Source organism: Podarcis liolepis, assembly GCF_965112155.1.
Source record: "Podarcis liolepis genome assembly, chromosome: 3".
Lineage (NCBI taxonomy): Eukaryota > Metazoa > Chordata > Lepidosauria > Squamata > Lacertidae > Podarcis > Podarcis liolepis.
The window spans coordinates 43,848,014-43,875,344 of NC_139557.1; the positions used below are offsets into that span (position 1 = coordinate 43,848,014).

A 27,331-nucleotide genomic window follows, 5' to 3' on the forward strand; every position below is an offset into this window, starting at 1 on the left:
AAGCAGCAATATTGTCTGTGATCCTTTTGATCCTAAGCTATATAAGGATTGTGACGTGAAGATCCTAGGTTTGAGAACAATGGTTGCCCCTTAAAAAGTAACCTTGTGTTAGATAAATTTTGGAGACTGTCTGCATGATAAGCTTGCATTCAACTTTGAGAAAGAAGATGGGACCAAAGCTATTATCATTAAAATTAGTACTATCCCTAAACCACTGGAAGAACATCCACCATACCACCTTAACTAAAGGATAGATTTTTCAGGCTTCTCTGAAATCCATTTTCTCCATATTGTTCTAGGAAACAACTGTGATTACTTCGTCAATTCATTGTAACTGGAGAATTTGAAGGAGTGGTGACACAAACTTTGGCTGTATTTATTCACTTGAAATAATATATTTCCTGCTCTTATTCCTAAGAAGAGAGGTGTGGAATAATGTAAACAGAGCTTTAAATGTCCTCTCCAATAAAAAAGCAAGCAATGGAAAACAAAAGCAAGTACAGTGGTACCTCGGGTTAAGTACTTAATTCATTCCGGAGGTCCGTTGTTAACCTGAAACTGTTCTTAACCTGAAGCACCACTTTAGCTAATGGGGCCTCCTGCTGCCACTGCACCGCTGGAGCACGATTTCTGTTCTCATCCTGAAGCAAAGTTCTTAACCCGAGGTACTTGTGACGTTAACATATATGAGAGAGTGCTGGAGGGGAAATAGTTAAATAGGTTGCACAGACAGGACCCAGGGGGTTGGAGTCAGTGGGTCTATAAAACTAGTTCTGGGAGGAGTTCTGGGAGGAGTTCATTGGGAGTTGTTGGTGGGCAGTTGGTTGGTTTTAGTGGGTAGGCTGGTTGGGAAAGGCAGTTGGAGAAGCAGTTGGGAATAGAGAGACAGCTAGGGCAGTGGGTTCTTGAGTGTGGGGAGGTAGAAGAGATAGAGAGAGGAAAATAAGACTAAGAAAGTAAAGAGCAACAACGTTTGGAATGCTGTAAAAGTTTTGTTTGTGTCTGAAATAAAATACACTCTTCTTTATTAATTGAAAAGCTGACTGAGACTGAAGTGATTTTACCAGGGAGGACCTGGTTGGTGGCAGCGGATTAGTGGTGTACGGGTCAATAGTCCATGAGACGACCCGGGGCTCCGTACGAACGCCACAGTACTATTTCTGGGTTAGCGGAGTCTGTAACCTGAAGTGCATGTAACCCGAGGTACCACTGTACTGTAGCACAGAAGCCCAAGCAGTTGAGAAGGTTCAGAAGTCTGACTAAAAAGAAAAAGTTTAACTGTCCTCCTATACTTCTTGTTGTTTGGTCGTGTCCGACTCTTCGTGACCCCATGGACCAGAGCACGCAAGGCACTTCTGTCTTCCACTACCTCCCACAGTTTGGTCAAACTCATGCTAGTAGCTTCGTGAACATTATCCAACCATCTCGTCCTCTGTCCCCTTCTCCTTGTGCCCTCCATCTTTCCCAACATCAGGGTCTTTTCCAGGTAGTCTTCTCTTCTCGTGAGGTGGCCAAAGTATTGGAGCCTCAGCTTCACGATCTGTCCTTCCAGTGAGCACTCAGGGCTGATTTCCTTAAAAATCAGGGCTGATTCCTCCTATACCTAACCTATACTAAATGTTTCACTTAATTTTCTATTTGCTGACTGCTGGTCTATGACTGTAATAAACTGATTGATTGATTGATTGATTGATTGATATTATATCTATTGTGTACATAGATAGAATAGTGCAGTTTGAGGTGTCATTGGCAGGTTCCCTACAATCACAAGTCAGCACTTTACTTTCACCAGTGTTACATGGAAGGACAATGAACATGAAAGAATAATACTGTGTTTCATATGTGTGTCCTTTCTGGTTTGTGGCAGTGGGAAGGAAATCTGCCATGAATGCACAAGCCCTTTGTCAGTCAAGTAAGCCACACTTGACCCAAGGCTCTCTGGCAATGGACTGTGGGAGCAGTGAGCTACTGAGTGCCCCTCGCTGCCTGGAAGCAGTTGGCTCCCCTTCACTCTGTATGATATCTGGCACTGCAACATTTGCCATGCAGCGTCAATGTGAATTGGCCATTGGCTGGCCTGAAGCAAGGAAGGACTGTCCTTCCTTGGAGGTTTCTAAGCAGAGGTTGGATGGCCACCTGTCATGGATGCTTTAGCTGAGATTCCTGCATTGCAGGGGGTTGGACTAGATGACCCTTGGGTCCCTTCTAATTCTATGATTCTAAGTTAGTGTCTCTGTTTAAGCTACCTCACAGCAGTGGCGTAGCGGGGGGGTGCAGGGGGGGCCGGCCGCACCGGGCGCAACATCTGGGGGTTAGGGGGCGCAAATCCACGGGTTGGGCGCAAATTACTTTCCTTGCCCCGGGTGCTGAGAACCCACACTACGCCACTGCCTCACAGAGTTATGCGAAGGAAGGGTCCCCCAATGCAAGTGACTGCGCATGGGAGCCTGTTGCCTTTTAGACTGCAGCTCCGAGTTATAAATCGGAAAATTAAAGGTAGCTCCATTGCCCCACAAGAAACAAAACAAAACCCTAATTTACCGGTATTTTAGGGGAACTAAGCCCAACGGAATGTGCCCAAAGTGGAAGGTGCACACTCAGTTTTGTAACATTTTGGTTGATATGGAAATATGAACAGGTTAGTCAGTTGGCAGCTGGGTTCAGATCAAGGACTGGAGACATCATGTCAAGCGAAACATTACCATATGTAATTATGTATTGTGTAATGTTGCATTTAGTAGTAGTAGTAGTAGTCCTGGTTTAAGGAGTGTTTATTTCTGCGGGAAAAAGTGGATGGTGCCCGGAGTTCACATACATAAATGACAATATGAGGAAGCCTCCCCAGATCTGCCCAGAAAAGTGCCCAAGGATGCCAAGACTCCTCTCAGGAAAAGTTGACTAAGCCGAGAAGGCGAAGGCGGGAAGGGAGTCTCCAAAGGAGCCCGCCAGACCTTCCCAGGCAGGCAGCACCCGCGGAACTCGCGGCGGGGGGTTAGTCCTGATTGGAGGGGGAGTAGGGACGCCGGCGCGCGGGAGGCGGCCCTCCAGCTCCTCCCCGCCCCGCCGGGCTGCGCCTCAAGCGCCTCTGTCGGCAGCTGCGCTCCCCAGTGCCAGTCAGTGCGCCGAGGGGCAAGGAGCGCGCGCTGCCTTCCCTCATGGAGAGCCTCAGGCAGCGGCGGCGGCGTGCGGGGCAGAGTTGCGCGCGGAGCCTGGGCGCGCTGCTGCTGGGCGCGCTTTGCGCCTGCTCGGCCGGCGCCTTCGAGCTCACCATCCTGCACACCAACGACGTCCACGCCCGCGTGGAGCAGACCAGCCGCGACTCGGGCAAATGCGTCGGGCAGGACTGCTACGGAGGCGTCGCGCGGCGCGCCACCGAGATCCGCCGGCTCCGCGCCGCGCAGCGCAACGTGCTGCTCCTCGACGCCGGCGACCAGTACCAGGGGACCGTGTGGTTCAGCTTCTTCAAAGGGCAGGAGGTGGTGCGCTTCATGAACCTCCTCGGCTATGACGCAATGGTAAGCGGGGGGGGGGGCGGGAGAGGGGGGCAAACCCGTCAGGTGGGGCGCGAGGGTCTGGCACGCTCCCCCCCCCCTCCAAAAAAAACTTTCTGTGGCGCCATTGAGTCCTCCCAACTGGACGTGCTCCAGTATGAAGGGAGGCCATAAGAAAGTTCTGAGCAGGCATGAGAAAAGGCCGGTTTTCTTTCTTTCCCTTCATAGCTGAAGGGACTCGGGCTCCCCTCAGGTGGTTGATTGGCAGGCCACAGGTTCAGGGCTGAGGTAATGACGCTCTTCTATGTAGGGTAGCAAAAAGCAAGAGTCTGAACCATTTTTTCAAGGTTCCAGGGGTTGGATACTAACCAACAACAACAGTGATCTCCCTTTTCCACTTTCCGCCTTGATTCTATTTGGTCAGCTTTACTTTGAGGCAGCTTTTCCAAACACTGAGCGCTTCAAATCCTGTAAACACTACCTGCACCATGTAAATGATAATAAAATTAAGCTGTGGACCATAAGAGATCAGCTGGACACCTTGACGGGAGGAATCCTTTCTTCTTAAGTAGTGGAGAAGGCCAGCAGCCAGCCACAACCAGAAGATGTGAGACTCAGCACTGAGAAGCTCCTCTAGAAGAGGTTGGGATTTTGGAGGAGATGCTCCAGAGAAGCACAACCTGGTGCCTATTCTCTTACCTCCATGTAAGAAAAAAATGGAGCACTCCCATCATTTAGTCTAATCTCTGGGTGCAGAGGAGCTGCAGGCCTGCGGTTGGAAAGAAAGTGCTGGAGTAGTTGCACCTTTGATCAGATCCAGCTACTGCTGTCCGATACATGGAACTGCCTCTGAAGACTTGGATGTGTTAATAACAAGCCCAGAATACATATGTGAAGCTGTTAATTTGTATATCCAAAAATGAACCTATCTCGGCACTGCTTAGCAAACTCCACTGGCTTCCAGACTGCTGCTGAGCAGAAATAAAAGTGATAGTGCCATCAGATCAGGACTTTGGGGCAGACATCAAGTGTCCCCTACTCAGAAGAATGAGCAGGAGGGCCTTCAAATGCAGCAGGGCTGGCTTACCACACACTGAAGTAAGTGAAGTAATACACATCCCCATCTAAACAGCAGGAGCCCCTGAAATGCCGTTTTAGACTTTGGACATTAAGTTCAGAGTCTAAAATACCTAGCTGCACCGCTGATTCCAAGTGCTGCATATTTTTAACCTTTAAAGCTGTAAGTCTGGAACCATGGCATTTGGAATACCATCTACTATACTGCTATATGCCCTGCTCTAATATTAAAACCATTATTTGAGGCCTGACCTGTGAACTTAAGTTGGTAGCAGCCAGATATAGGATTATTTTGATCAGGGTACTCCAGGAGTGAAGTGTCCTTTCTCTTTATGAATTCACCTGATTACAAATTTAATAACTTTTAGCCACAAAATTAAATGCTTTTATATTTCCAGTGTTGTGTTGTTGTTTTTAAAATGTTTTTTAGACTGCTGCTTAGTTGTCTTAGATTAGAAGATACCAATGTGATTTAGATATGCTGTTTTAATTCTTTGTTGAAGCAGCAACTGGTATTCAGAGGCATACTGCCTCCAAATGTGGTTGTAGAACATGGCTATCACGGTTAGCAGCCACAGATAGCCTTGTCCTCCATGAATTTGTCTAATCCGCTTTCACAGCTATCCAAGCTGAAGGCCATCACTACATCTCATGAGAGTAAAATCTGATAGTCCCACAGAAGGCACTATGCATTGACAGAAGAAGAGCTTTGTTTTGACTGCCCTGATTCTTCCAGCAATTCAGTTTCAATTGATGGCTATAAGCTCTAGCAGTATGAGAGAGAGAGAGAGAGAGAGAGAGAGAGAGAGAGAGAGAGAACCCCTCTCCCACTTCACTTTCCCCATACCGTGCATAATTTCATATACCTCTGTCAAGGTATATAAGGTCTAGTTCCAGATCAGTTACCACCAGTACAGGTCCCATGAGCATATATGTGAAATTAGAATTCTTTTGCCCCAGTGTGCATCACATTACTCACATTGAATTATTCCTAGCAGCAGCTATTAATAAGACAAAGCAGTGCAAGACCAAAGATGGACGTAGAAAACATAATCCCACATGGGAAGACTGTTGGGATGATGAAGAAATAGATAGTGAACCAACACCTAATACTATCCCAAAATCCAGTGCTGTTAACAACTGTACTGCCTGCTTCTTCCATAACTTGCAAGCTTTGTCCAGTGTAATTGTCATGGTATCCTATCTTAATGTGATTATATTAAATGATTGTTGCCCCTTGTATCCTCGGGATATATACTTCCAGAAAATACTTCTGCCGGTTGTGCATAGGAAAAGCATTTGCCGTTATTCTGGCCTCTAGAAAAACACACACTCTTAAATGTGTCACTGAATCTAGAAAGGTGGCTATTTTGCTTTGTGACAACAGCCTACTCACATCTGTTCCACTCATCAAACCTCTGCAGGCAGTGTGGCAACAAGGAGTTAAGCACTTGGCACTAAACTTAAGTGAATGGGAATATAAGAAAGAAAAGAAAGAAAATGTGAGAGAGAAGGCTGGGATGGATACTGGACTCATCTCTTCTTCTCATTCTGTGGTGTGAATTGCAGTACATCCTTTCATTCCGATCAATATGAAAATCTCTTGGAAGAGAAGGTCTTTTAATCTGTTTTTGTGAGATGAGAGAACAACAGGAGACGTAGATATATAACTTGCAGTGTCTGGGCAGGGGAACATCTTGTCCTCCTTTTATCCAAGCGTTGGCTGGCATGCCACAGCAGAGCCATCGGATTTGAGATTATTATGCCATACCTCATTCCCTCTCCTAAGCAGCACAGGGTTAAGATTTTGGGGGCCAAGTTAAAGCCAGTCCCATCTTTGCTTGGCACTGCTGTTTTTGGTTTCTGGATAAATTACAAAAAACCTATTGCATAAAGATACACGGGGTGTGGTTTTGGATCCCCAAATTTTCTTTGGTGAAATCTGTTTAAGCATAGTGGGAACTATTTTGAAATAATCTGTAAAAAGAAATGAAATGTACAAGATTGAAAGAGTCCTGCTCTCAATTATATGTGCAAAGTAAAAGCAGATGTTTGTTTCAGTCTCAAAGCATACAGAAAATTCTGGAATGTGCACAAGCCAGATTCTAAATACTTCATTGCTGAAAATTTCACTATTTGCTTAGATGCTACTTTTATAATATACAGATTTTATCTGCTTTTATTGGGAACACATAACGGGTGATCAAATACGTCTGGACAAATACGTCAAATCAGGCTTGTAATCAGTGCTGAGTTGTTTTGCTCAAGCTTTCATTCTATTTTAAGCATGTGAAGTATCATATATTTTAAATCCATTCTAGGTCTTGTTCTTGGCATTTTAAGTAGCTTCAAGTTGTTTGTTTCCACATCCAAATCACAGTGTGGGCAGCTCTGTTTGGTCTGCACTGCACTTGTTGTGGACAAAAGAAGGTAAACATGACTTCAGCACACTGCAACATAGTACAATGCGTTATCTGGTGCCTTCCATACAGACCACAATAGATGAATGTGCCTACTGTAAACAGACACAAACATCTCTGAAAGTATTATTGAGCCATATTGCGGTTAGGTGTGTAAATATGCTTATCTGCCTACCATGTCAGTCCAACTTAATAAAACTACATGTAGAATACAGTATCATGTTTATAACATTGTATCCTGCCCTAAGCACAGAAGGGGCAGGGATGCAAGACCAGGCATTGCCTGAACGGTGTGTTTCATATTTCAAGAATCCCTGTCATTGCCTAAAAGGGTGGAAATCGGAGAAACGATTTGCCCTGGAAAGTGTAGAAGGAAGCTGCTTGGAAATATTGGCTCTTCAGAGTAGCTTGTTACACCATGGCTTAAAAAAGAGAGCAATAAATTACAGGGATATATTTGCAGTGTAATGCATACATTTCCAAATCTTTTCTGCTGAAGGCATGGTGAGTAAGTACATATTTTGTCATGCTGTGCAGTGTTGATTGGTCAGATTGATCTTTGGCTCAGGAAAAAAATGGGTGCAAGATCATTCAGTTGCTTACTGGCCTTCAAAATTAAACCAAGAAGAGGGTAGAAGGATAAAGACAGCAGGATAAAAGTCCCTTTCTTTTCCTTCAGCAAGCACTGTCATCTTGAAGTGTTTTTTACAGTTATACAGGATGAGTCCTTTAAAAGAGGCCCCGTGGATACAGAGTACACATGTTCCATGGGCGTCTTTTAAAAGACTCACCCTATAGTTGAAACTGAAGTCAGGCAACTGCTACACTCAAATATGTTCCTTTGGTGAGCAGTCTGGTTAAAGATGGTTATGGGAGAGCCTTGATTTCAACCTTGCAAAAAGATAAAGAAATTTAAGCATTCTAAGGAAATTATTGAGGGCCACTGAAATTCCAAATATTTTTAATTCTTAAATACAATTACTCATTGGCTCAAAATTCCAAATCTAGTCCATTGTGACAATTGGAGAGGATGCTGACACTGTTCTTGTTTGAAAATGGGGCTGAGGGACTTATTCACCTCCAGATATTGCTGGACTCCAACTTCCATCAGGCTTGACCACTGGTCACACCAGCTGGGGGTTTTGGGAGTGGAAGTACAACAATATTTAGAGGGCCACAGGTTTTTAAATCTTAGCGTTTCAGAGACTGAAGAACTGTGTTGATGCACCTCCAAATATTAGTAGCTGAACTGAAATAGATGTAAGAGAGTTTGAAAAGATACTATTTGGATATAGCATACTGTTCACGTGTTAGAACTGGATGGATCACAGTGTAGATTTTAAAATATGTCCTTATGCTGTACTTTGCTTTTCATGATTGCGGGAACTTCTTGTCAATAGGAGATTCTATTTTTCTTTTCTTTTATGTTGTGCAGACAATCGGGAACCATGAATTTGACAATGGTGTGAATGGATTATTGGATCCACTGCTGAAAAATGTTAAGTTTCCTGTTGTAAGTGCAAACATTAAAGCAAACAAGAAACTAGCAAGCAACATCACAGGATATTTCCTTCCTTACAAAATTCTGGAAGTTGGTTCGGAAAAAGTGGGAATTGTTGGCTATACCTCGAAGGAGACACCTGTCCTTTCAAATCCAGGTATTCTTTCTTTTAATGCTTATGTAAAAATTATGCAAATAAATATATTTATTTTGAATCATGTGACTCCCATCCTATTTTATTTCTTCTTCCTGTAGCAATTATATTAAATGGTCTCAAAGTAAGATAAAAAGTGAGCACCAGATATGTGTGACTATAGTGGAATCAGATGATAGAACCTCTCCCCCCCCCCCAATATATACACACATACACGGTTTTCATCTATTTAGATCTTTGTTTAATTATCAGCTTAATATGTCATTCAGTCACAGGCATCTGGACAGGTCTCAAAGATTATGAGAGGAATTCAACATTGTGCTAAGGCAGTCATCAAGACAAGTACCGTATGTTCTGGCATACAAGACGACTTTTTATCCCTGGAAAATCACCGGGTATATGCTTTGGGAAGGAGAAGAGGAAGCCAGTGAGCAGAGGCGCCCCTTCTGCCGTCACTCCTCCTCCATCTCCACAGAAGGGGCCGCGGAAAGTCCTTCCGAGCGCGGCGCTCACCTGCCCGCCTGCCAAACACCTCGCCTCGGGCTGCTGCTGCTGCGACGGCAGAGGCAGTGGAGGGGTGCACACTCTGCTCCTGACGACGCTCAAACCCTACAACTCTAAAATTGAACAGCAAAAGTTGGGGGTCGTCTTATATGCCCTGTCGCCTAATATGCTGGATTCTACGGTATTTTGGCTTGCCAGATGTATGCTGTTCCAGGGGTTCTCTAGACACACCCCAGCCAGTTATAGTAGGTGGGTGGGGAGGAGAGGGGAGGGGAAGGAAGACCCATTGCAAAAGAGAACAGGACTTGTTATTTGAAACCTGCCCAATGGTTATTTAATGGTTAATTAGTTAGACCAAAATTTATACCAGGAGTCATTAGCTTGGATGCTCACATATATTTCAAAAAAACACATCTATCCTCTGGTGCTTTGTGTAACCTCTCCCTTTCCTCCTTGGGGAAGAATTGTGAAATCACCTTGTCCAAGCAACTTAAGACATTTGCATGAATTTCAAAAGGATATAGATATATAGGCTGTACAAATGCAAAATCATCAGGCCAAGAAAGCTGCATTTGCTCTGAGCTAAAAGGAAATGCGACTCTTTACTCCAGAGCCCAGAGCAAAAGGCTGTTGGCTTTACTAGCTACCAGATGGTGTTCCATGCAGCTCAGCCTTTTGCTTTTCTGGGAATCCTTTCATGTATGATTTCCATTATTATTGTGAGAACATGGAACAAAGCCTAAGCTATTGCTCAGTGTCATACAAACCCGGGGCCAAAATGAGGGCAGCCATTTTTGTTTAGACATGTGTTCTTCATTCATGTCCAATAGCCAATATCCACTGCTATTTCATATCCAGGAGTAAGGAACTGCTGATTGACTGTATGTTAGCAAACTGCTACATAAATGCTTTGGTGAATGAATACGTTCTGTAGCTGTTCTAGTACTGACTAATAATGGAAACATAAAGAGCCTGCTAATAGTTCCAAAATAAATAATGGGAACATGGTTTCCTGATTCCACTCTGGCATTGGCACCTTATTATGGTCTTCTTGTTTCTGAAGGTGTCTGGAACACTGGAGGCTAGGGTGGATTGAATCTCCTTATTAGCATTATTTTTGTGGGGATAGCTTGCTGCATAATGTTTTAATTGATATTACCCCTACCCTCCAGAGCTGGTTTGGGGAGAGTGTACAGTGTGTGCTGGGGGCGAGGAGATGTCCCCCCCTTTTAAAAAAAAGTTTTAAATTATAAGTTTCATTTATATATATGACAACAATTATCCAATCATAATTTTAACATTTTAAACTCCGGCTCCCTTCCCCCTCTTTCTGTGGTTCTTTACCTTTCTTTTCATCTTCCTGCATACTCCAAATTATCTCAACATATTCTTTTATGTATCTATTCCCATATATATATATATATATATATATATATATATATATATATATGCAGGTTTTGGTGTCTTCGGGTGTCTTCCCGTGTAAGAGTTGGGGTGTCTAGGCGACGTTTCGACGAGGTCTCACTCGTCATCTTCAGGCTGGTGCTTTCGGCTTCTTGTTACTGGAACAAGAAGCCGAAAGCACCAGCCTGAAGATGACGAGTGAGACCTCGTCGAAACGTCGCCTAGACACCCCAACTCTTACACGGGAAGACACCCGAAGACACCAAAACCTGCATTCCTGTACCCGTGAAAATCTACGAAAGCATATATATATATATATATATATGTTTTCGTAGATTTTCACGGGTACAGGAATGCAGGTTTTGGTGTCCTCGGGTGTCTTCCCGTGTAAAAGTTGGGGTGTCTAGGCGACGTTTCGACGAGGTCTCACTCGTCATCTTCAGGCTGGTGCTTTCGGCTTCTTGTTACTGGAACAGAGCTTTGTTTTCGTAGATTTTCACGGGTACAGGAATGCAGGTTTTGGTGTCCTCGGGTGTCTTCCCGTGTAAAAGTTGGGGTGTCTAGGCGACGTTTCGACGAGGTCTCACTCGTCATCTTCAGGCTGGTGCTTTCGGCTTCTTGTTACTGGAACAGAGCTCTGTTCCAGTAACAAGAAGCCGAAAGCACCAGCCTGAAGATGACGAGTGAGACCTCGTCGAAACGTCGCCTAGACACCCCAACTTTTACACGGGAAGACACCCGAGGACACCAAAACCTGCATATATATATATATATATATATATATATCTCAGGTATTTACAGTAATCCTGCCAATGTCTTAATCTGTTTACAGTTTGTTTGTAAACACTCAAAAAACCATTTCCATTCCTGTCTAAAAAGAATTGTTTCCTTGATCTCTTATTCTCCTGGTAAGTTTCGCCATTTCTGTGTAGTCCATTAACTTCTGTTTCCAATCTTCTCTTGTCAGGACCTTGGGGAGATGTCCCCTTGCACAAGTGGAAGTTATTCTGCTTGCACAATGATTTTATTTGAATACCATCCACTTTCTGCTGAAGCAACCAAATGATTTCCTGTCATATGAGGGATCCACAGAACTACGGAGCTAGCAAATTAGCAATGTATCAGTGTAACTTCCATTACAGTAGTACCTCAGGTTAAGTACTTAATTCGTTCTGGAGGTCCGTTCTTAACCTGAAGCACTACTTTAGCTAATGGGGCCTCCTGCTGCTGCCGCGCCACCGGAGCACAATTTCTGTTCTTATCCTGAAGCAAAGTTCTTAACTTGAAGCACTGTTTCTGGGTTAGCGGAGTGTGTAACCTGAAGCGTATGTAACCTGAAGCGTATGTAACCCGAGGTACCACTGTACTTGAAAGGAACTTGTTAAACCAAGAGAGAATGTTATGTATAGTATATACGTTATATATGTATAATATATTTGTTCATGTGCTTTGGCAAATCATTTTGTGAGAATAAAATAAAATACAAAACATTAATGCATTTTTTTTCTGGATTTTTAGGGCCGGATTTAACATTTGAAGATGAAGTTACAGCATTACAGCCACAAGTGGACAAACTTATAACTTTAGGAGTCAACAAAATCATTGCACTCGGTCACTCTGGTTTTACTGTGGACAAAAACATTGCTCAAAAAGTGAGAGGTGTGGACGTTGTAGTTGGGGGACATACAAACACCTTTCTTTATACAGGTATGTCATTTCCTTGGCAAAAAGAGGGGATTCTGATTGGTTAGTACTTTAATTATTGCAGCTATGTCTCAGCAGTTATAACAGGGTGCTGAATATTTAACAAAAAACAGGAAAAACAATACAATATTTAAAATGTAGAACAATTTTAATCAACATAAACTTATAAGTATTTCAGTGGGGGGGATATGAGAGAGAGAGAGAGAGAGAGAGGGAGGGAGGGAGGGAGGGAGGGAGGGAGGGAGGAGGGTGACCAAATAAGAGGGAGGAAAGGAAAGAGGCGCAGCCCAGGCTCTGGGCAGAGGCAGTGGCAGCAGCATCCAGCTGCTCCTCCCTCAGTGCCCTCCAGCGAGAGACCTGGAGCCCCGGACCCAGCTGCAGCGCTGGTGACGGCCGCTGTGCCTTCGCGCTATGCCCGCATTTCCACAAGCCTTCCTTGGCGGCAGCTCCTCTGGGCTCCATTCCAGGCCTGGCTGGTCCATGGGCCAATCCCTCCCCCTTCGGACCCGCTTTACCTGACAACCGAGGAGGAGGAGGAGGAGGAGGAGGTGCATGTGTGGAGAAGGAGAAGCCAGTGGGGGGGGGGGGATTGCAGTCGCTGCCACAAAGGCGCCACCGAACTGGTGGTCCTTTCTCAGCAGTCTCTCTCTCTCACGCACACACCCCCTCCCTGGTGTGCCCATGCACACGCACACCTGGGAATGTGATGGGACTGATGGGCAGCTGAGTGGGCTGGGGCTGGAGAGAGTGGTCTGAGGAGAAGCCGGAAAGGATTGGACCCAGCTGCTTGCAGTAGTAGTGGTACAGAGGGAAGGAAGCTTGCGTTGGTTGTGGCCATCCGGGCAATGGGAAGGAGTGCTGTGGGTTCTGCAATTGCCGGGTGGGGCGGGTTCAGGACCCTGGCTGGCCAGATCTGGCCTGCAGCCTGTAGTTTGAGGACCCCTGCTATAGGGATCTAACTCTCTGTAGCCTCAGTTAGCATGTCCAATGGCCATGAATGATGGAGCTTGTAGTCTATCAGCATCTAGAAGGCATCATGTACACAATGGGGGTAAGATGCCGAATGAACTGACTAGGTCTTCTAAGCAGACATGAATAGAATTGTGCTGTTATTTGAGAAGCATAAAAGATCAATGGAATATCAGCAACACGTCTTGTAAGTTCAGTGACACTTCTTGTTCAGTTTCTTTTTTCAACATCTTGAATTTACCTTGGTCATAGCTTTCAGTCTTTTATTCATTCATCAGAGTTTCATTTTCTCCTCAGGAAGTGGTTGGCTTTTGGTTTGCTGCTAAGCACTAAGGATGCTGGGCCTTTTTCCAGTGGCTTGCATAGCTGTACACAAATGAATCATGTCTCTGTCCTCTCCTGTTTCTGCTTGTGTCTATGTGTCTTTCCTGCCCTTGGTCCAGAATAAATATGAACTTTGTCTCACTCTCTCTCTCTCTCCCGTCTTACACCTTCCTCCAGGATTGTTCAGTGATTTCTCCAGCCTCCCTCATACTAGATCAGGGTAAACTTTCCTGTGTGTGAAATGTTCCTCTGAAATGGTGGTTTGTTTTTAAAACCTTTCAGAAATAGTGGTGGGATAACTCACCTCAGCAATATTCAAAATTGGCTCAGAAATTGGAAACTTTTCCAGGATGTGTTCAGAAAAAAACAACATTCCGTTTCCCACTATTCGCTCTATTCTAATTATAACATTGGTCATGTACAGATGGCACAAACACTTTGCTTTTTTCAGATATACCTGTAAAGCTTCTGGCTTTCAGAACCTGGTCTGCTGAATTCTTGCCAAGCGTTCACAGATTATTGTTGTATATCTGATTGGGAGTGAAACTTTTAATCTATAGTTTTCCCCACAATAGCCACGCTATGGAATTTATTCGCTAATGAGAGTCTTCAGCTTTTTATAATACTCCCCCCCCCCCTGAACTTCCACAATCTTATAGGGAGGATTTGACTATAAAAGGCAAAGTTGATGGAGCTGAGTGAAGCTTTGGGTTTTCTTTTGAACATAGTTTGCTCTGATTCCTATTTAGAATTTCTTCCCAATCTTTTGATTTATTTTTATTTTGCTGAAATGTGCAAGAATCTCATCCCAGTGGCTTCCCTTTTGCCTAAACGTGAGCATAGAAATCTATTTCCTTCCTTGGTCCTCTTTCTATCTCTAGCAGGGATAGTCTTTGATTCCCTGGATGTTCTGTTTGCCTTTAGCTGGGCCAAATTGAAAACATTTTGATTTCCTTGTTGTCCTTAGCATGGGCAATGCTAATGCCTTTGTCCTGCTACTTTAATGTTTTAGTGTACATGCGTATTCAATAACTATGGGTGCATACATTCCCACTCCTTTGCATTCTTCACTATATAAACTGGTGTGTGCAGAGCCCAACCTCAAAAACTAGTAAAACCGCATTTAGTGAAAACAGTTCAGAAAACAAAATAGCTTGCAGGTACAGTCTCTCTGTCTCTCTCGCCCCACCCCTGCACTGCAAGAGGTGTAGTTACAGAGGTGGGTATTCTTAGTGCTAGGTTGGCAGTCTAGGAGTTCAGAATGCTGAAGAGGAAGCATTGAGGTCAGGCAGGGTGTTGTGATCAGATGAGTCATGCTGCTCCAGGTGGATGTAGATAGACTTCACACACATATAGCTGGCAAAAGTTATGTCTTTCACCCAGGATCTCATATACTTTCCCCCAGCTATGAGGGTTTCTCAGCTCTATGTTCCTCAAGCCACTCTGTATCATACACTTTTGTTACTCTGACCACAGACTGACATTAGTCTAGTAACACCAGTGCTGATTTGGGGGTCTTTTTCCAGGCAGAAGTCACACTTACTTTAGTTATAAGGGTGTAGCCGGGTGCTGTGCTGTTGTTTATCAACAGGAAATGAGATACCTCAAACTCTGAAGTGTGTCTTTTTTTTAGTTTTACATACCAGACTTTCTGATGAAATTAACATTGCGTGTTGCCTCCTTCCTGGTCTGAGCACTCTTTACTAAGCTAAACATTCATTCTCTCACACACCATTTACAGATCGTTCATAATGCATTGTAGGGATTGATAACTTCTGTAGAATTATAAAGGCACTTTATAAAGAAAAGGTAGAGAGCTTATTCTTAGAAGCTTGGGTAGAAGCATTGATGCCTTTTTTTAAAGGAAGAAGATGAGTTCACTAATACATTACTTGACATAGAAAGAACATACCTGAGTAGACACATCCAAAAAGCATACCTAACATTTTGATAAGTGCACCAAGCCTAGCCTTCACATTAATTTCCCAATTTGGAACATGCAGCATTGTGCTTGTGACTGATACTGTTATACTTTGCTGACAAACCTCTGAATATTAGAATCATAGAGTTGGAAGGGACCACAAGGGTCATCTAGTCCAACCCCCTGCAATGCAGGAATCTTTAGCCCAACGTGGGGCTTGAACCCACATCCCTGACTGAACCCACAGCTCTGCTGACTGAGCTATCCCTCAGGATATATACTTTGAATATTGAACAGCATATGAAACCTGAGATAAAAGGAAGCCTGAACATTATTAAGTTTTATCTCTTGTCACAATTGGAGGTGGAGCTATTTAGACTCTACAGGCTCATAATAATAATAATAATAATAATAATAATAATAATAATAATAATATATTATTTATACCCTGCCCATCTGGCTGGGCTTCCCCAGCCACTCTGGGCGGCTTCCAAAAGAATATTAAAATACTATAATACATCAAACATTAAAAGCTTCCCGAAACAGGGCTGCCTTCAGATGTCTTCTAAAAGCCTGGTAGTAGTTGTTCTCTTTGACATCTGGTGGGAGGGCGTTCCACAGGGAAGGCGCCACTACCGAAAAGGCCCTCTGCCTGGTTCCCTGTAACTTGGCTTCTCGCAGTGAGGGAACCGCCAGAAGGCCCTAGGTACTGGACCTCAGTGTCCAGATAGAATGATGGGGGTGGAGACGCTCTTTAGCCTATTGAAATGTTCCAAATTGTGTTGTTGCTGTTGAAATGGATTTTGTTGTTGCTGTTGAAAGTTGAGAAACCAGCAGCAGCTACATGTTGCGTTTTCTGGCACTATTAATGAGTGAATTTGGGAGCTGTCCAGGAGTCTAGTTCTGAGACAAGTAGAGAGATCAGTGCCTGCATTCAGAAAGAATCATTCATGGCAACGAGATGCTGGGTGTAGAATATAAAATCTAGTGGCAGTGTTTTCAGTGCATCCATCCATGTCCTAGTAACACTTTCAGTCAGAAATATATTTATTGCCTTAATCACTGATAATGTTCTGCAGTGAAACATACTGCCTTTAGCAAAAGGAATGTGGGAGCAAAATAAAATGAAACTTCTTTTTTAAAAAACCCACTTCTGCTGAAGTGTGTGTTTAGTGACATAGCATCTCGGTCAAACAGTGCACATGAGGTAATTGAAAAGAAAAAAACTCACCTTCCCATTTGGGGACTTCTATCTCACCATTTATTATTTTTCTGTTAGGAAAGAATAACATGTTTTTCTCTGAGCTCTCATATTCCAAAGCCAAGAGTCAAAGGGATGAATCATGTGGATGTCCAGTGCATGTGTGCATATCAAGGCTTTTCCTGATCCTCATTTCTCTTTGCCCCTGAAGGTGTGAAGTGTGACATGGTGCAGGAAGATTTATGTATTCCCTTCCCTACCTTTTCAGGGTGACTAACATTAGCTAAGAATAAAACAACTGCAAAACAGCTAAAGCTGCAATTTTGAAAATGCACAACCTGATTGCTAATTGTGTTATTAAGGTTAGGTGTATTTGGATCCTAAATCACTAATGCTGGGGATTACACCCAAATAGAAGTGTATTGTATATAGAAGTGATATATATATATATAAAATTCTCAAAACACCATTAGTGCTGGAGAGCAGAGTGGAAGCCTCTGATTCCCTTGATCAGCTGCTGAATTGAGTAGGAGCTGAGGAAAGGGGAACTGCCTGATGACCCACTCTTGTCCTTCCCAGGAGGAGACAGACATTGTTGAATGTCTCAGAGTGAAGCTCCAAATGAACTGTTGAAATGGGAAAGAAGGGAGAAGGGAATGATCTGACAACTTGCCTAGATGCTGTATAACATGTTATGTTTCTTGCTTTCACACACAAGCAGTTTCTTTCTGCACCCTAAATACCTCTATTTGTTGGTGTGCTTGCCTCATCAGTATTCAGGACTTCCTTTGAAAGCTAGGAAGGGAGAAAAGGTCATTCATTCTCTGGCCACTTTTACAGGCACCCCACCTTCAAATGATATACCAGCTGGTAAATATCCATTTATGGTGAAGTCAGATGATGGGCGTGACGTTCCTGTTGTTCAAGCTTATGCTTTTGGAAAATACCTTGGCTATTTGAACGTTGTGTTTGACGACAAAGGAAATGTAATTAGAGCGTCTGGAAACCCTATCTTACTAAACAGCAGTATTCCTGAAGGTATGTATGGGAAGGAGAATTTTATTTCCTGTAGGCCTCCTATTTATAACATTGATGATTACCTAATTTAAGTACTAGATAAATGCATGATGTCATGTGTCGTGTTATTGCTCCTCCTCCTTTTACTCTGGGTTGGATCCAAAGTTGTCTTTCCACAAACGGAACAGCTCCCTCCCTTTTGTAGAAAGGGCTGAAATATGGTGGAGTCTCCTGTTGTAGTTGGAATGATTTTTGCAGATTCTCCCTTCCTCCTGTATTCCCCACCCCTGGTGCCATGTTGAATACTGTTCCATAGGGTCTCTCGATACTCCAGAGCAGCTTTTCCAGGGCATGCGGGCAAAATGAGTGAAAAATCATCTCCCTCCTGCAGGGAGTATGTAGTAACCGTTGCTCCAGTTATGAGAACTCAGGATCTTGCCTTCTTTCCTTTTCTAAAATAAATTATGCGGGATGGGATGGCTATGAACTCACATTATGCCCACTATAAATTAAATATATATTTATATATAAACTATCTTGTTTTAAAATATATAATTTCACACACACTGTTTTTTTAAAAAACAAAAAACCAGAAGCATATTCCCCCAAACGTAAGAGTTACTCTAGGCACATCCAAAGGTTTGGACACAACTAGTGGGAATTTGACTTTTGACTTTTTTTTTTACCTGGTTCTGATATATCGCATCTGCTTCTGAAAGTCCGCTTGGTTCTAAAAGAAGTTAGCCATACTGTACGGCACAGAATAGGGGAGGGCTGCTTTTAAGAAAACCAAGTTAGTGGCTGTGTGACTCCTTTGGATCCAAACTATTGCAAGCTGGAACTTTGTTGGGAGTATTCTGGAGTGCAAGTCTGAAAAAACCCCTGAACTAATGTTGTGCTGTAGATAAACAAATATGCCATCCTCATCAGTCGCCTGGCCAGTAATAACCTTCAATAACCATGCCCTACTTCTTTTTTAGCTGAGGATGTGAAAGCAGAAGTTGACAAGATGCATCTTCAACTACAAAATTATTCTTCCCGGGAAATAGGAAAAACGATTGTTTATCTAAATGGTACAAGTCAAGCATGTCGCTTTCAAGAGTGCAACATGGGAAATTTAATTTGCGATGCTGTGGTAAGATAATAATCCAGGTTACTTTAAGTGGTTCATTATTTGATATTTAAAGTCTAAAGTGTTTCATATAAAGTCTGAGCCTCTTGGACTTGCTGATCAGAAGGTTGGTGGTTCGAATCCCCGTGACGGGGTGAGCTCCCGTTGCTCTGTCCCAGCTCCTGCCAACCTAGCAGTTCAAAAGCATGCCAGTGCAAGAAGATAAATAGGTACCGCTGGGGCAGGAAGGTAAATGGCGTTTCCATGCACTTTGGTTTCCATCACGGTGTTCCGTTGCACCAGAAGCGGTTTAGTTATGCTGGCCACATGACCCAGAAAGCTGTCTGTGGACAAACACTGGCTCCCTTGGCCTGAAGTGAGATGAGCACTACAACCCCATAGTCGCCTTTGACTGGACTTAACCATCCAGGGGCTCTTTACCTTTATCTTTTATATGAAAGATGTAGTTTTGTGGCCAGGGTTGCTTATCTTCACTTGGGGTTCAGCTGGCTATGAAATTATTATGCTTTTGGTCTTGTTAGTCCTTCCTGCAGACATTGAAACTATCGAACAGAAACTGCTGGCACAACTGTAGAATTAGCTAATTGTTCACTAGTGACAAAAGCCTGAAACAGCTTGAAAGCTGTAAGTCCCAAGCTTTTATAGAGGTGTTGGACTTTCACTTCTGCATGTCTTTCTTTTTCCTTCAAGACTTGCCTCTGGGAAATTTTTCTTAGGATCTATACAGGTATTTTTGGGTGACACTGCTCACCATTATAAAGTATTGGCAGTTCATTTTGCTGCTTGGGGCTGACACCCATGGCACATTCATCAATATGTGAGTACTGGCATCACATCACGTTTTTTTAGAGCTTTAAATCACAACAGATGGAGACTGTCACCATGTAAAGAGGTATTTGTATGCAGCAGCTCTTGGACTGAGCTATTTACTCCAGAATATACCAAATTACAAAGAATGAGAGAGATTGTGGTGGCAAGGGACTGGGAGAACTGTCAGTTGTGAGTCACTCACACATGAACAGCTAAATCTTGGAGTAGTAGGTGGACTGGCCTTCAGGATATCCTTTTAAGTGTGCAAACTTCCTTACTGTATTGGTTGAGTAACCTCTAAAGCAACCAGGGAAAGGGGATTCATTTTGGGCTTCCATAGGTAAAGGGTAAAGGGACCCCTGACCATTAGGTCCAGTCGTGACCGACTCTGGGGTTGCGGCGCTCATCTTGCTTTATTGGCCGAGGGAGCCAGAGTACAGCTTCCGGGTCATGTGCCCAGCATGACTAAGCCGCTTCTGGCGAACCAGAGCAGCGCACAGAAATGCCATTTACCTTGCCACCGGTACCTATTTATCTACTTGCACTCTGAGGTGCTTTCGAACTGCTAGGTTGGCAGGAGCAGGGACCGAGCAATGGGAGCTCACCCTGTCGCAGGGATTCAAACCGCTGACCTTCTGATCGGCAAGTCCTAGGCTCTGTGGTTTAACCCACAGCGCCACCTGCGACCCTCTAAAGCAGCCAGGGAAAGGGGATTCATTCTGGGCTTCCATAGTTGCCTTGTAAATAACTGAATATAAGGTTTGCACAATTAATTAGGTTGACCAGGCATTACCGTCCTGTCACGGAAGTGTCTAAAGGGCTCTCCATAGAAAACTACTTGAGTTGTTTGTACAGGCTACTTTGCTTAGATTCATGAACAATCATTGACTAGGAGAGGTGTCATATTTAATTGATTGCACTAATCTGTTTGGACGAGAATGATATCCCTTCTACAGCTAATTATTAGTAGACTTAGTTAAACATTGACCACTGATTAGTTTAGGGCATCATTCAGTTGATATGCAGTGCATTAATGACTTAACGTTCCTGTGTCAGATTGCAATTTAATTTCTGCCAATGCTGCCAGTTGTATTCTTACAGAGGCTAGTTGGAAAACTAAAAGTGATTCTGTGAGGTTTACAGAGTGATCCTTAGAAGTAAATCCCATTTTCTTTAATGCTGTACGTAAGTTATGTTTAGGACTTCAGCCTCAGAATTATTATTTTTAAAACCACCACTCTTGATTTATTAAAAATCATTATATACTGCTTTGTATTGAAGAAATATCCAAAAAGGTATACAAAATCAGTAAACTGTAAAAACACATCATAAAAAATAAGCACTATAAAAACTGAAGTGTAAAAAGTCAATACAATAAACTGTGGACAGCCAGGAATAAGAAACCTGCAGTCTCCATATGCCATTGGACTACAGCTCCCATCATCTCTGACCACTGGTCATGCTCAAATGTGAGTTTGTTATGATTTAGTTATTAAATTTCCTCTGGGGAGCTAAAGACAGTATATGTAGCCTTTCCCCACAACATACTTCATCGTGGAACCCCCTTGAAATCTCACACTTCTGTGGAGATTGGAGGTGGTGTGTAACAATACATTTGCCTGTGTGCACCTTATAAGAACTACGACGTCAGCTTTAGTATTCAGTTTGTAAGCAGGGAGAAATCCCCAAAGATTACTTGCTGTTATAGACGCACGTACCCACCAAATTATCCCCAATTGTGAAACAGAAATACAACAGCAGAAAAAGAGTGCTGCAGACTTTTCAACGGGGGGGGGGGGATGCCATGCTTGCATTTCCCAGAATAACAGCACATGTGAAAAAAAACCTGAATTTTTTCTTATTAGATCTCCACAAGCCTGTGTTGGGCTGGGACCGGGAAGCTCCAGGTTCAGACCCCCCCCCCCCAATAATGAAGTTCACTTGGTGTTTTGGGCTAGCTACTATCTCTCAGCCTTGCCTACTTTACTGGGTTGTTGGGCAGGTAAAAGAGAGAGAGGGAGAGGGAGAGGGAAGAACCTGTACATTGCCTGAACTCCTTAGATAAAGAGTAAGGGATAGGTGGAAATGAAACAAATAAATAAATAATAAATTCTATCCTATGTTGATTCCATACCAAGTCCATTGATATAAATGAATTTTAGTATACTATGAATGTTCTTTAGTCTTTAATTACAGTTGTTTTATTTGCGTAAGTAAATGATTTGTTGCTAGATAATATCCCAGTTTCCCCCTTCCCCCATCACTTTATAAGATGTTTTCCTTTGCTGGCTTCCTGAAGTTCTTGAAGCTGAGATAAAGCGCAGACTGAAACTGATAGAATTTTGTGTGTGTGTAAATGTTTTAGGTTTACAATAACCTGAGACATCCAGATGATAAGCAATGGAATCATGTTTCGATGTGCATCATAAATGGTGGTGGAATACGGGGGCCCATTGATGAACAAAGCATGAATGGTAAATCTAGGTTTCGGGCTTTTTCTTCTCCACGGGAATGCTGCTAAAATTTCCTCTTCATACCCCACATTTCTCTCAATAAGATAATTAGTTTTAGGGATTCTTATTTTAGAGCTTATCTACTATATCTCACAACGCTTTTCTTGGACAAAGATTTTACTTTCGCCTCCCCTTTGAACATACATACATACCATTCTAGCGTATGCTTTTAAAACCAATCTTACACCTATTCAGATATATAATATACATTTCTGGATGCTGAAACGCTGGGGACCAATTTAATGATTATTGTTTTCATACGAAGGCTTGTGAAACACTTGGAGAATACCATGATCCGTACCAAATGGGTCCTTCCCATTTGGAAAATCCCCATGCCATAAGCTTGTACATGGTAGCCCTGCCCTGGGGACTCTCCACATGTTACAAGGGATTCTGCTGCTTTTATGGCTTAATGGTTCCTTTTTGTTTTAAATTTTATACTACAAGCTGCCTGGAGACTCTGATAAATGTGGGGGTAGAACTATCAGAAACATATTTATTTATTATAATATTCTTACTCTTTATCCTGTGAATTTAGGGTGGCATAAGCAAGGTTCTCATGTTACAGTCCCTGCAACAAGTCAAGATTGTGACTTGTTGGAAGGCAGTCAGTGAGCTCCACTGCTGACCAGGGATTTGAACTCAGCCCTTCTCTTGTCTACCGCTTATATCTACAATATCATAGTCTCCTAAAGTGAGAAATAGAACACAAAACCGATTGTTTTATGAAACGTCCTGTCCCATTTAGGAACTATTACTTTGGAAGAGTTGCTGTCCGTATTGCCTTTTGGAGGAACTTTCGATTTGCTGCAGATCAAAGGCTCTACTCTGAAGGAAGCATTTGAACATAGCGTTTACAGACATGGGGAAGGGACAGGGGAACTCCTGCAGGTCTCAGGTAAGTTACTTTGCCTGTTCAAGGTCCTAAACCCACACATACTCACAAAGGAGTATTGTAAGAGGATTACCTGCTTCTGCTTTTAAAACAATGAAGTATCTGGAACGTTGCCCCATTCTCAAGGTTAGGTGTGGTGGAACCAGGCAGGAGATCATCCCAGGGTTAGGTTTATCTTACAAGGGTGGTGCAATTCATCAAGCAAGCAGTACACAAATGCTTCTAGCATGGATGCCCTCTCACCAGCAGAAAAACAAGCACGAGCCACAATTACTATACTGCTCATATTAAGACAAGAACAAAACCCCATTGTACTTATGACACTATTCAGATAAACTAAGCAGGACTTCTTGCCTCAATAATGGACTGGATGAGATCCAATAAGCTGAAGCTCAATCCAGTCTGGGGCACTGTTAGTGGGCGGTCCCCTAGACCAGATGGATGGGAGGTGGCTTGCTCTTGGTAGGGTTCCACTCCCTCTGAAGCAGCAGGTATGTAGCTTGGCAGTAGTTATGGATCAATTGCTCTTGCTTGAGGCTCAGGTGGGCTCGGTGGCACAGAGTGCCTTGCATCGGCTTTGGCTGGTGGCCCAGTTGTGTCCCTATTAGGACAGCGATAGCCTATGCTCTGGTAACCTCAAGGTTAGATTATTACAACCCATTATACATGCAGCTGCCTCTTAAGATGGTTTTGAAACTTCAGCAGGTGCAGAGTTCAGAGGCCAGGTTGCTCACCAGGGCAAGACAAGTTGAGCACATAAGGCTTATTCTGTCCCAACTACACTGGCTGACAATTAGTTTCTGCCCCCATGGATTATTTTTTTCTGGAAAAAAGGTGGGAGAACTCACCACAAAGGCCCACAATAAATACAAATATAAATTTATATTTACATTTAATATAAATATAAATAAATATAATTAATATATATATATATATATATATATAAAATTAATACTGGCTAATTAAATTACCTGTGGCATTTTAAACTGTTTGTGGCGTATTTATATTTTTGTGTTTTTAGATGGTAAACTGTCCTGTGATCTTTGGATGAAGGGCAATGAAGAAATTTAATAAATGAAATAAATGAAAATAAAATTCTTATAACTAAAATCTACTTCATGTGTAGGGATTTTAGGTCACAGACCACATAAACAAATTCAGTGGAATTATTGTGACTTTATGAATTGTATCCAATGTTAGTCTTACTTGAAGGAGATGCATTGAAACGAATATGACTAACCTAAGTCCATGAATTTTAATGGGCCTACTCTGAGTATGACTAACATTGGACACAACCCTATACACACACACCATTTAGGACAAGAATATTTTTATACGTGTTTGGCTGCCTTTGTGTGAGCCACCAGCTTTACTTTATGAGACCTTGAAAAAACCTATATAGAAGAATAAAGTCCATTGGACGTGAACAAAAAATGATGCTTTGTGGTTATGTATGTCAATGCCGTTTTCTGGATCTGTTGATTAGTTTTCAATTTTATACACCATAGACACTCATTTGTGGAGAAACTAAATGCATTTAAAGCAAAATATCCTCCGGTACTACTTTGCTATAGTGTGTGCTTGATATGGGATCACTGGAGGAATCATTGGAGGAAAGACTCATTCAGCTTTGGAATCCAGTGTGTCATGGGAAGTAGAATAACACCCAGACAGACCATTGCTTCACCCAACACAGTATTATCTGCACTGAGTATTTGCCAATGGCTCCCAAGGTTTTAGATTAAGGAATAGCAAAAGGTTTCGCAGTGGCCGAACCCAGGATCTTTTGCATGCAGTACATGTGCTCTACCCTTGGTCTGCCACTGCAGTGTGGTCCTGTCCTGTGGTTAAATGTTGTGCTCACATCAGTTTATTCTGGTTCTGAACTTCCGAAGAGCCAGCGTCATTATTTTTTCAAGCAAGTTTTTATAGACCCAAAGAATGCAAGAGCTGATGTCTAAAAATGCTGTTCAAACTTGTGCTTCATTGATAGGTATACAGGTGGTGTATGATCTTTCTGAAAGTCCGGGAAGCAGAGTGGTCAGCCTAAAGGTTCTTTGCACAGAGTGTAGAGTACCAGTCTATGAACCACTGCAGCTGGAAAAAACATACAAAGTGCTTCTACCTTCTTTCCTTGCTGGAGGAGGAGATGGATACCATATGCTAAAGGGAAGCTCAAATAACCACAGTAGCGGTATGTATAAGTTATTCCTGGCGATTGGTAATATGGCACATAGAATGTATATTGGAATTAATGTCCCTGTAGGAGACCACTCTCCCATGAGTGTGGAAAATGCTGCTATTAGGCAAACCTTTATTTATTCTAGCTGCAACAGGAAATATTTAACTCAGGTTGGTTTTGGAGTTCATCCAAAAGTAGAGAATGGGAAAAGCAAGAGAATATTTTTTTTTAAGTTTGAAACAAAAATGAGGAAATTTTCACAGGTGTAAAAGTACAATCACAATCACTTCCAAAACAATTGCACCTAATAATTAAAAGCAAAAGTTCAGTGTGTTACTGCTTGCCTTCAAGCTGATCTTGAATTTATGTGTTGGACATACAAAAGAATTTTCTGAAGTCAGATCAGTTTTACGCAGGCTTTTCCTAGCATGGTTACTGCTGTCACCACAGTTGCTCCTGTGCCAGTCTTTTTACATGCCAATCACACATGCAGACCTCCCTAGAGTTCTAGTGTTGCTTGTGTGGTTTGTTTAAGTCAGCAGGGAGAAGGAAGACAATAGATAGAAGCCTTCACACATCATCTGGCCTGGTGTAGGAGCAACTGCGTGGACATTGGTGACAATGCAAGGAAAAGCATTTAAAGAGGGTAGGGCCTTCCAGATCGAGCCTTTAAAACAGAATACCAAATCTGAAGAGTTTCATTTCAAAAGAGCAGCCAATTAATATCCTGTGCAGAAACCCTAAGCATGTTACAATTTGGATTCGGGCATCTACTGTAGCATGTCACTGCTTTAATCGTATATAGAGAGCACTGCATATTTAACAACAGGGAATGCATACTAGGGAACAAGAGGCTGTGGGGACTCTTCCAGGAGGAGGTCATCATAGGAGGTGGCAAAAAGATGCAAAATCTCTTTTCTGGTACAGTGGCTTTGCCTAGAAAACACAGCTCCACAAACTATTTACTCACCGTAGTTACAGAATGTTGACCAACTGGGTGTGATGCTACAATGATTTGACTGGCATGAACTTTAGTGTTTCTTTTTCCTTTTCTTAAATAGGTGATCTTGATGTCGACGTTGTTTCCAACTACATAACTAGAATGGGAAGGGTATTTCCAGCGCTTGAAGGTCGTGTGAGGTTTTCTGCTGGAATTGTTTTCCAAGGACATCTTTCTTTGATTTCCGGATTATGTGTTTTACTTCTGTGCTTCATTTTTTAGTTTTTCACTTGCTGCAGGGGAACTTGACTTTTTCTGCATTCTATAAATTTCTTAATACTTAAAAGACAATCTCAGCTGCTTCCACTCTTCCCAGAGGGCAGAATGTAAATTATTATGGGCATGGCCATTAAAGAACATAAAATTCAACAATAAGGTTTAATGTATTTTGTATGTATACTGTGTTTGAACTGAGTTATGTTTATGTATATAACTGATATGTATATTTGTTCTTCATACCATCACTTTTTAGAAAATTAAAAACAAAAAGAAGCAAGTTGTTTTTCTTCACCCTGAGTGCTGGGCATATTGCAAAATGTTACCCAAGCCAAAGAGCTCGCAAGAGTCTTTGTTCAATGCTGCTGTAACTTCTAGCTATGTTGTCATGGTTGGCATAAATGTAGATCTGGCCTATTGAGAGTAAAAGCTGTTTCCACCCAGGGTGGGATTTTTTGTTTTTGTTTTAAAGATTTCTGTGTAAGTCAGTGTGGACCTTCTTTCACTTTGGTCCTTCATAGGATCTTCAATAAATGGCAAACGCTAGTATCCTCATACAGGCAACTCACCATTCACACGAGTCCAATAGGTGCGCAACCGCGCATATGCACATTGTGCCAAACCCAGAAGTGACCTAAAAACGTCACAAAAATGATCAAGGTGTCTCCCCTGCCAGGTAAGTCCAAAGTTATGATGAAAAGATGCTAAATAATCAACGTTGTTTTACTAAATATGCCTTTTTGTATTGAAAAACCTTAATAAATATATTTTTTAAAAAAAAAAATCACAAAAATGGGTGGGGTGGAAGTGGGTGTTTTCAGTTACCTGTGCAGTGCCTCGGAACGTTTACCCTGCATAAAAAAATATTTTTGGGGGGTGGGGTTGCCAGTACTATT

At 42.6% G+C, this 27,331-nt stretch overlaps 1 protein-coding gene across 1 annotated transcript; it reads left to right on the plus strand.

Annotated features, from left to right (window-relative positions):
- Positions 1 to 3,049: 3,049 nt before the first annotated feature.
- Positions 3,050 to 26,892, plus strand: NT5E (5'-nucleotidase ecto). The gene is made up of 9 exons (XM_083497555.1): positions 3,050 to 3,515; positions 8,424 to 8,646; positions 12,070 to 12,258; positions 17,511 to 17,708; positions 18,668 to 18,822; positions 21,995 to 22,103; positions 22,891 to 23,040; positions 25,031 to 25,231; positions 26,281 to 26,892. Exons 1-9 carry the CDS (start codon positions 3,156 to 3,158, stop codon positions 26,439 to 26,441), a joined length of 1,746 nt encoding a protein of 581 aa, XP_083353681.1. The 5' UTR covers positions 3,050 to 3,155; the 3' UTR covers positions 26,442 to 26,892.
- The last annotated feature ends 439 nt before the right edge of the window (positions 26,893 to 27,331 follow it).

Excerpts from the sequence above, each read along its gene's own strand:
- NT5E (XM_083497555.1), top strand. The coding sequence starts at position 3,156 with ATGGAGAGCCTCAGGCAGCGGCGGCGGCGTGCGGGGCAGAGTTGCGCG. Across the intron at positions 18,823-21,994 it reads ATTTAATTTGCGATGCTGTG|GTTTACAATAACCTGAGACA; the intron begins GTAAGATAATAA and ends TAAATGTTTTAG. Across the intron at positions 25,232-26,280 it reads CTCAAATAACCACAGTAGCG|GTGATCTTGATGTCGACGTT; the intron begins GTATGTATAAGT and ends TTTCTTAAATAG.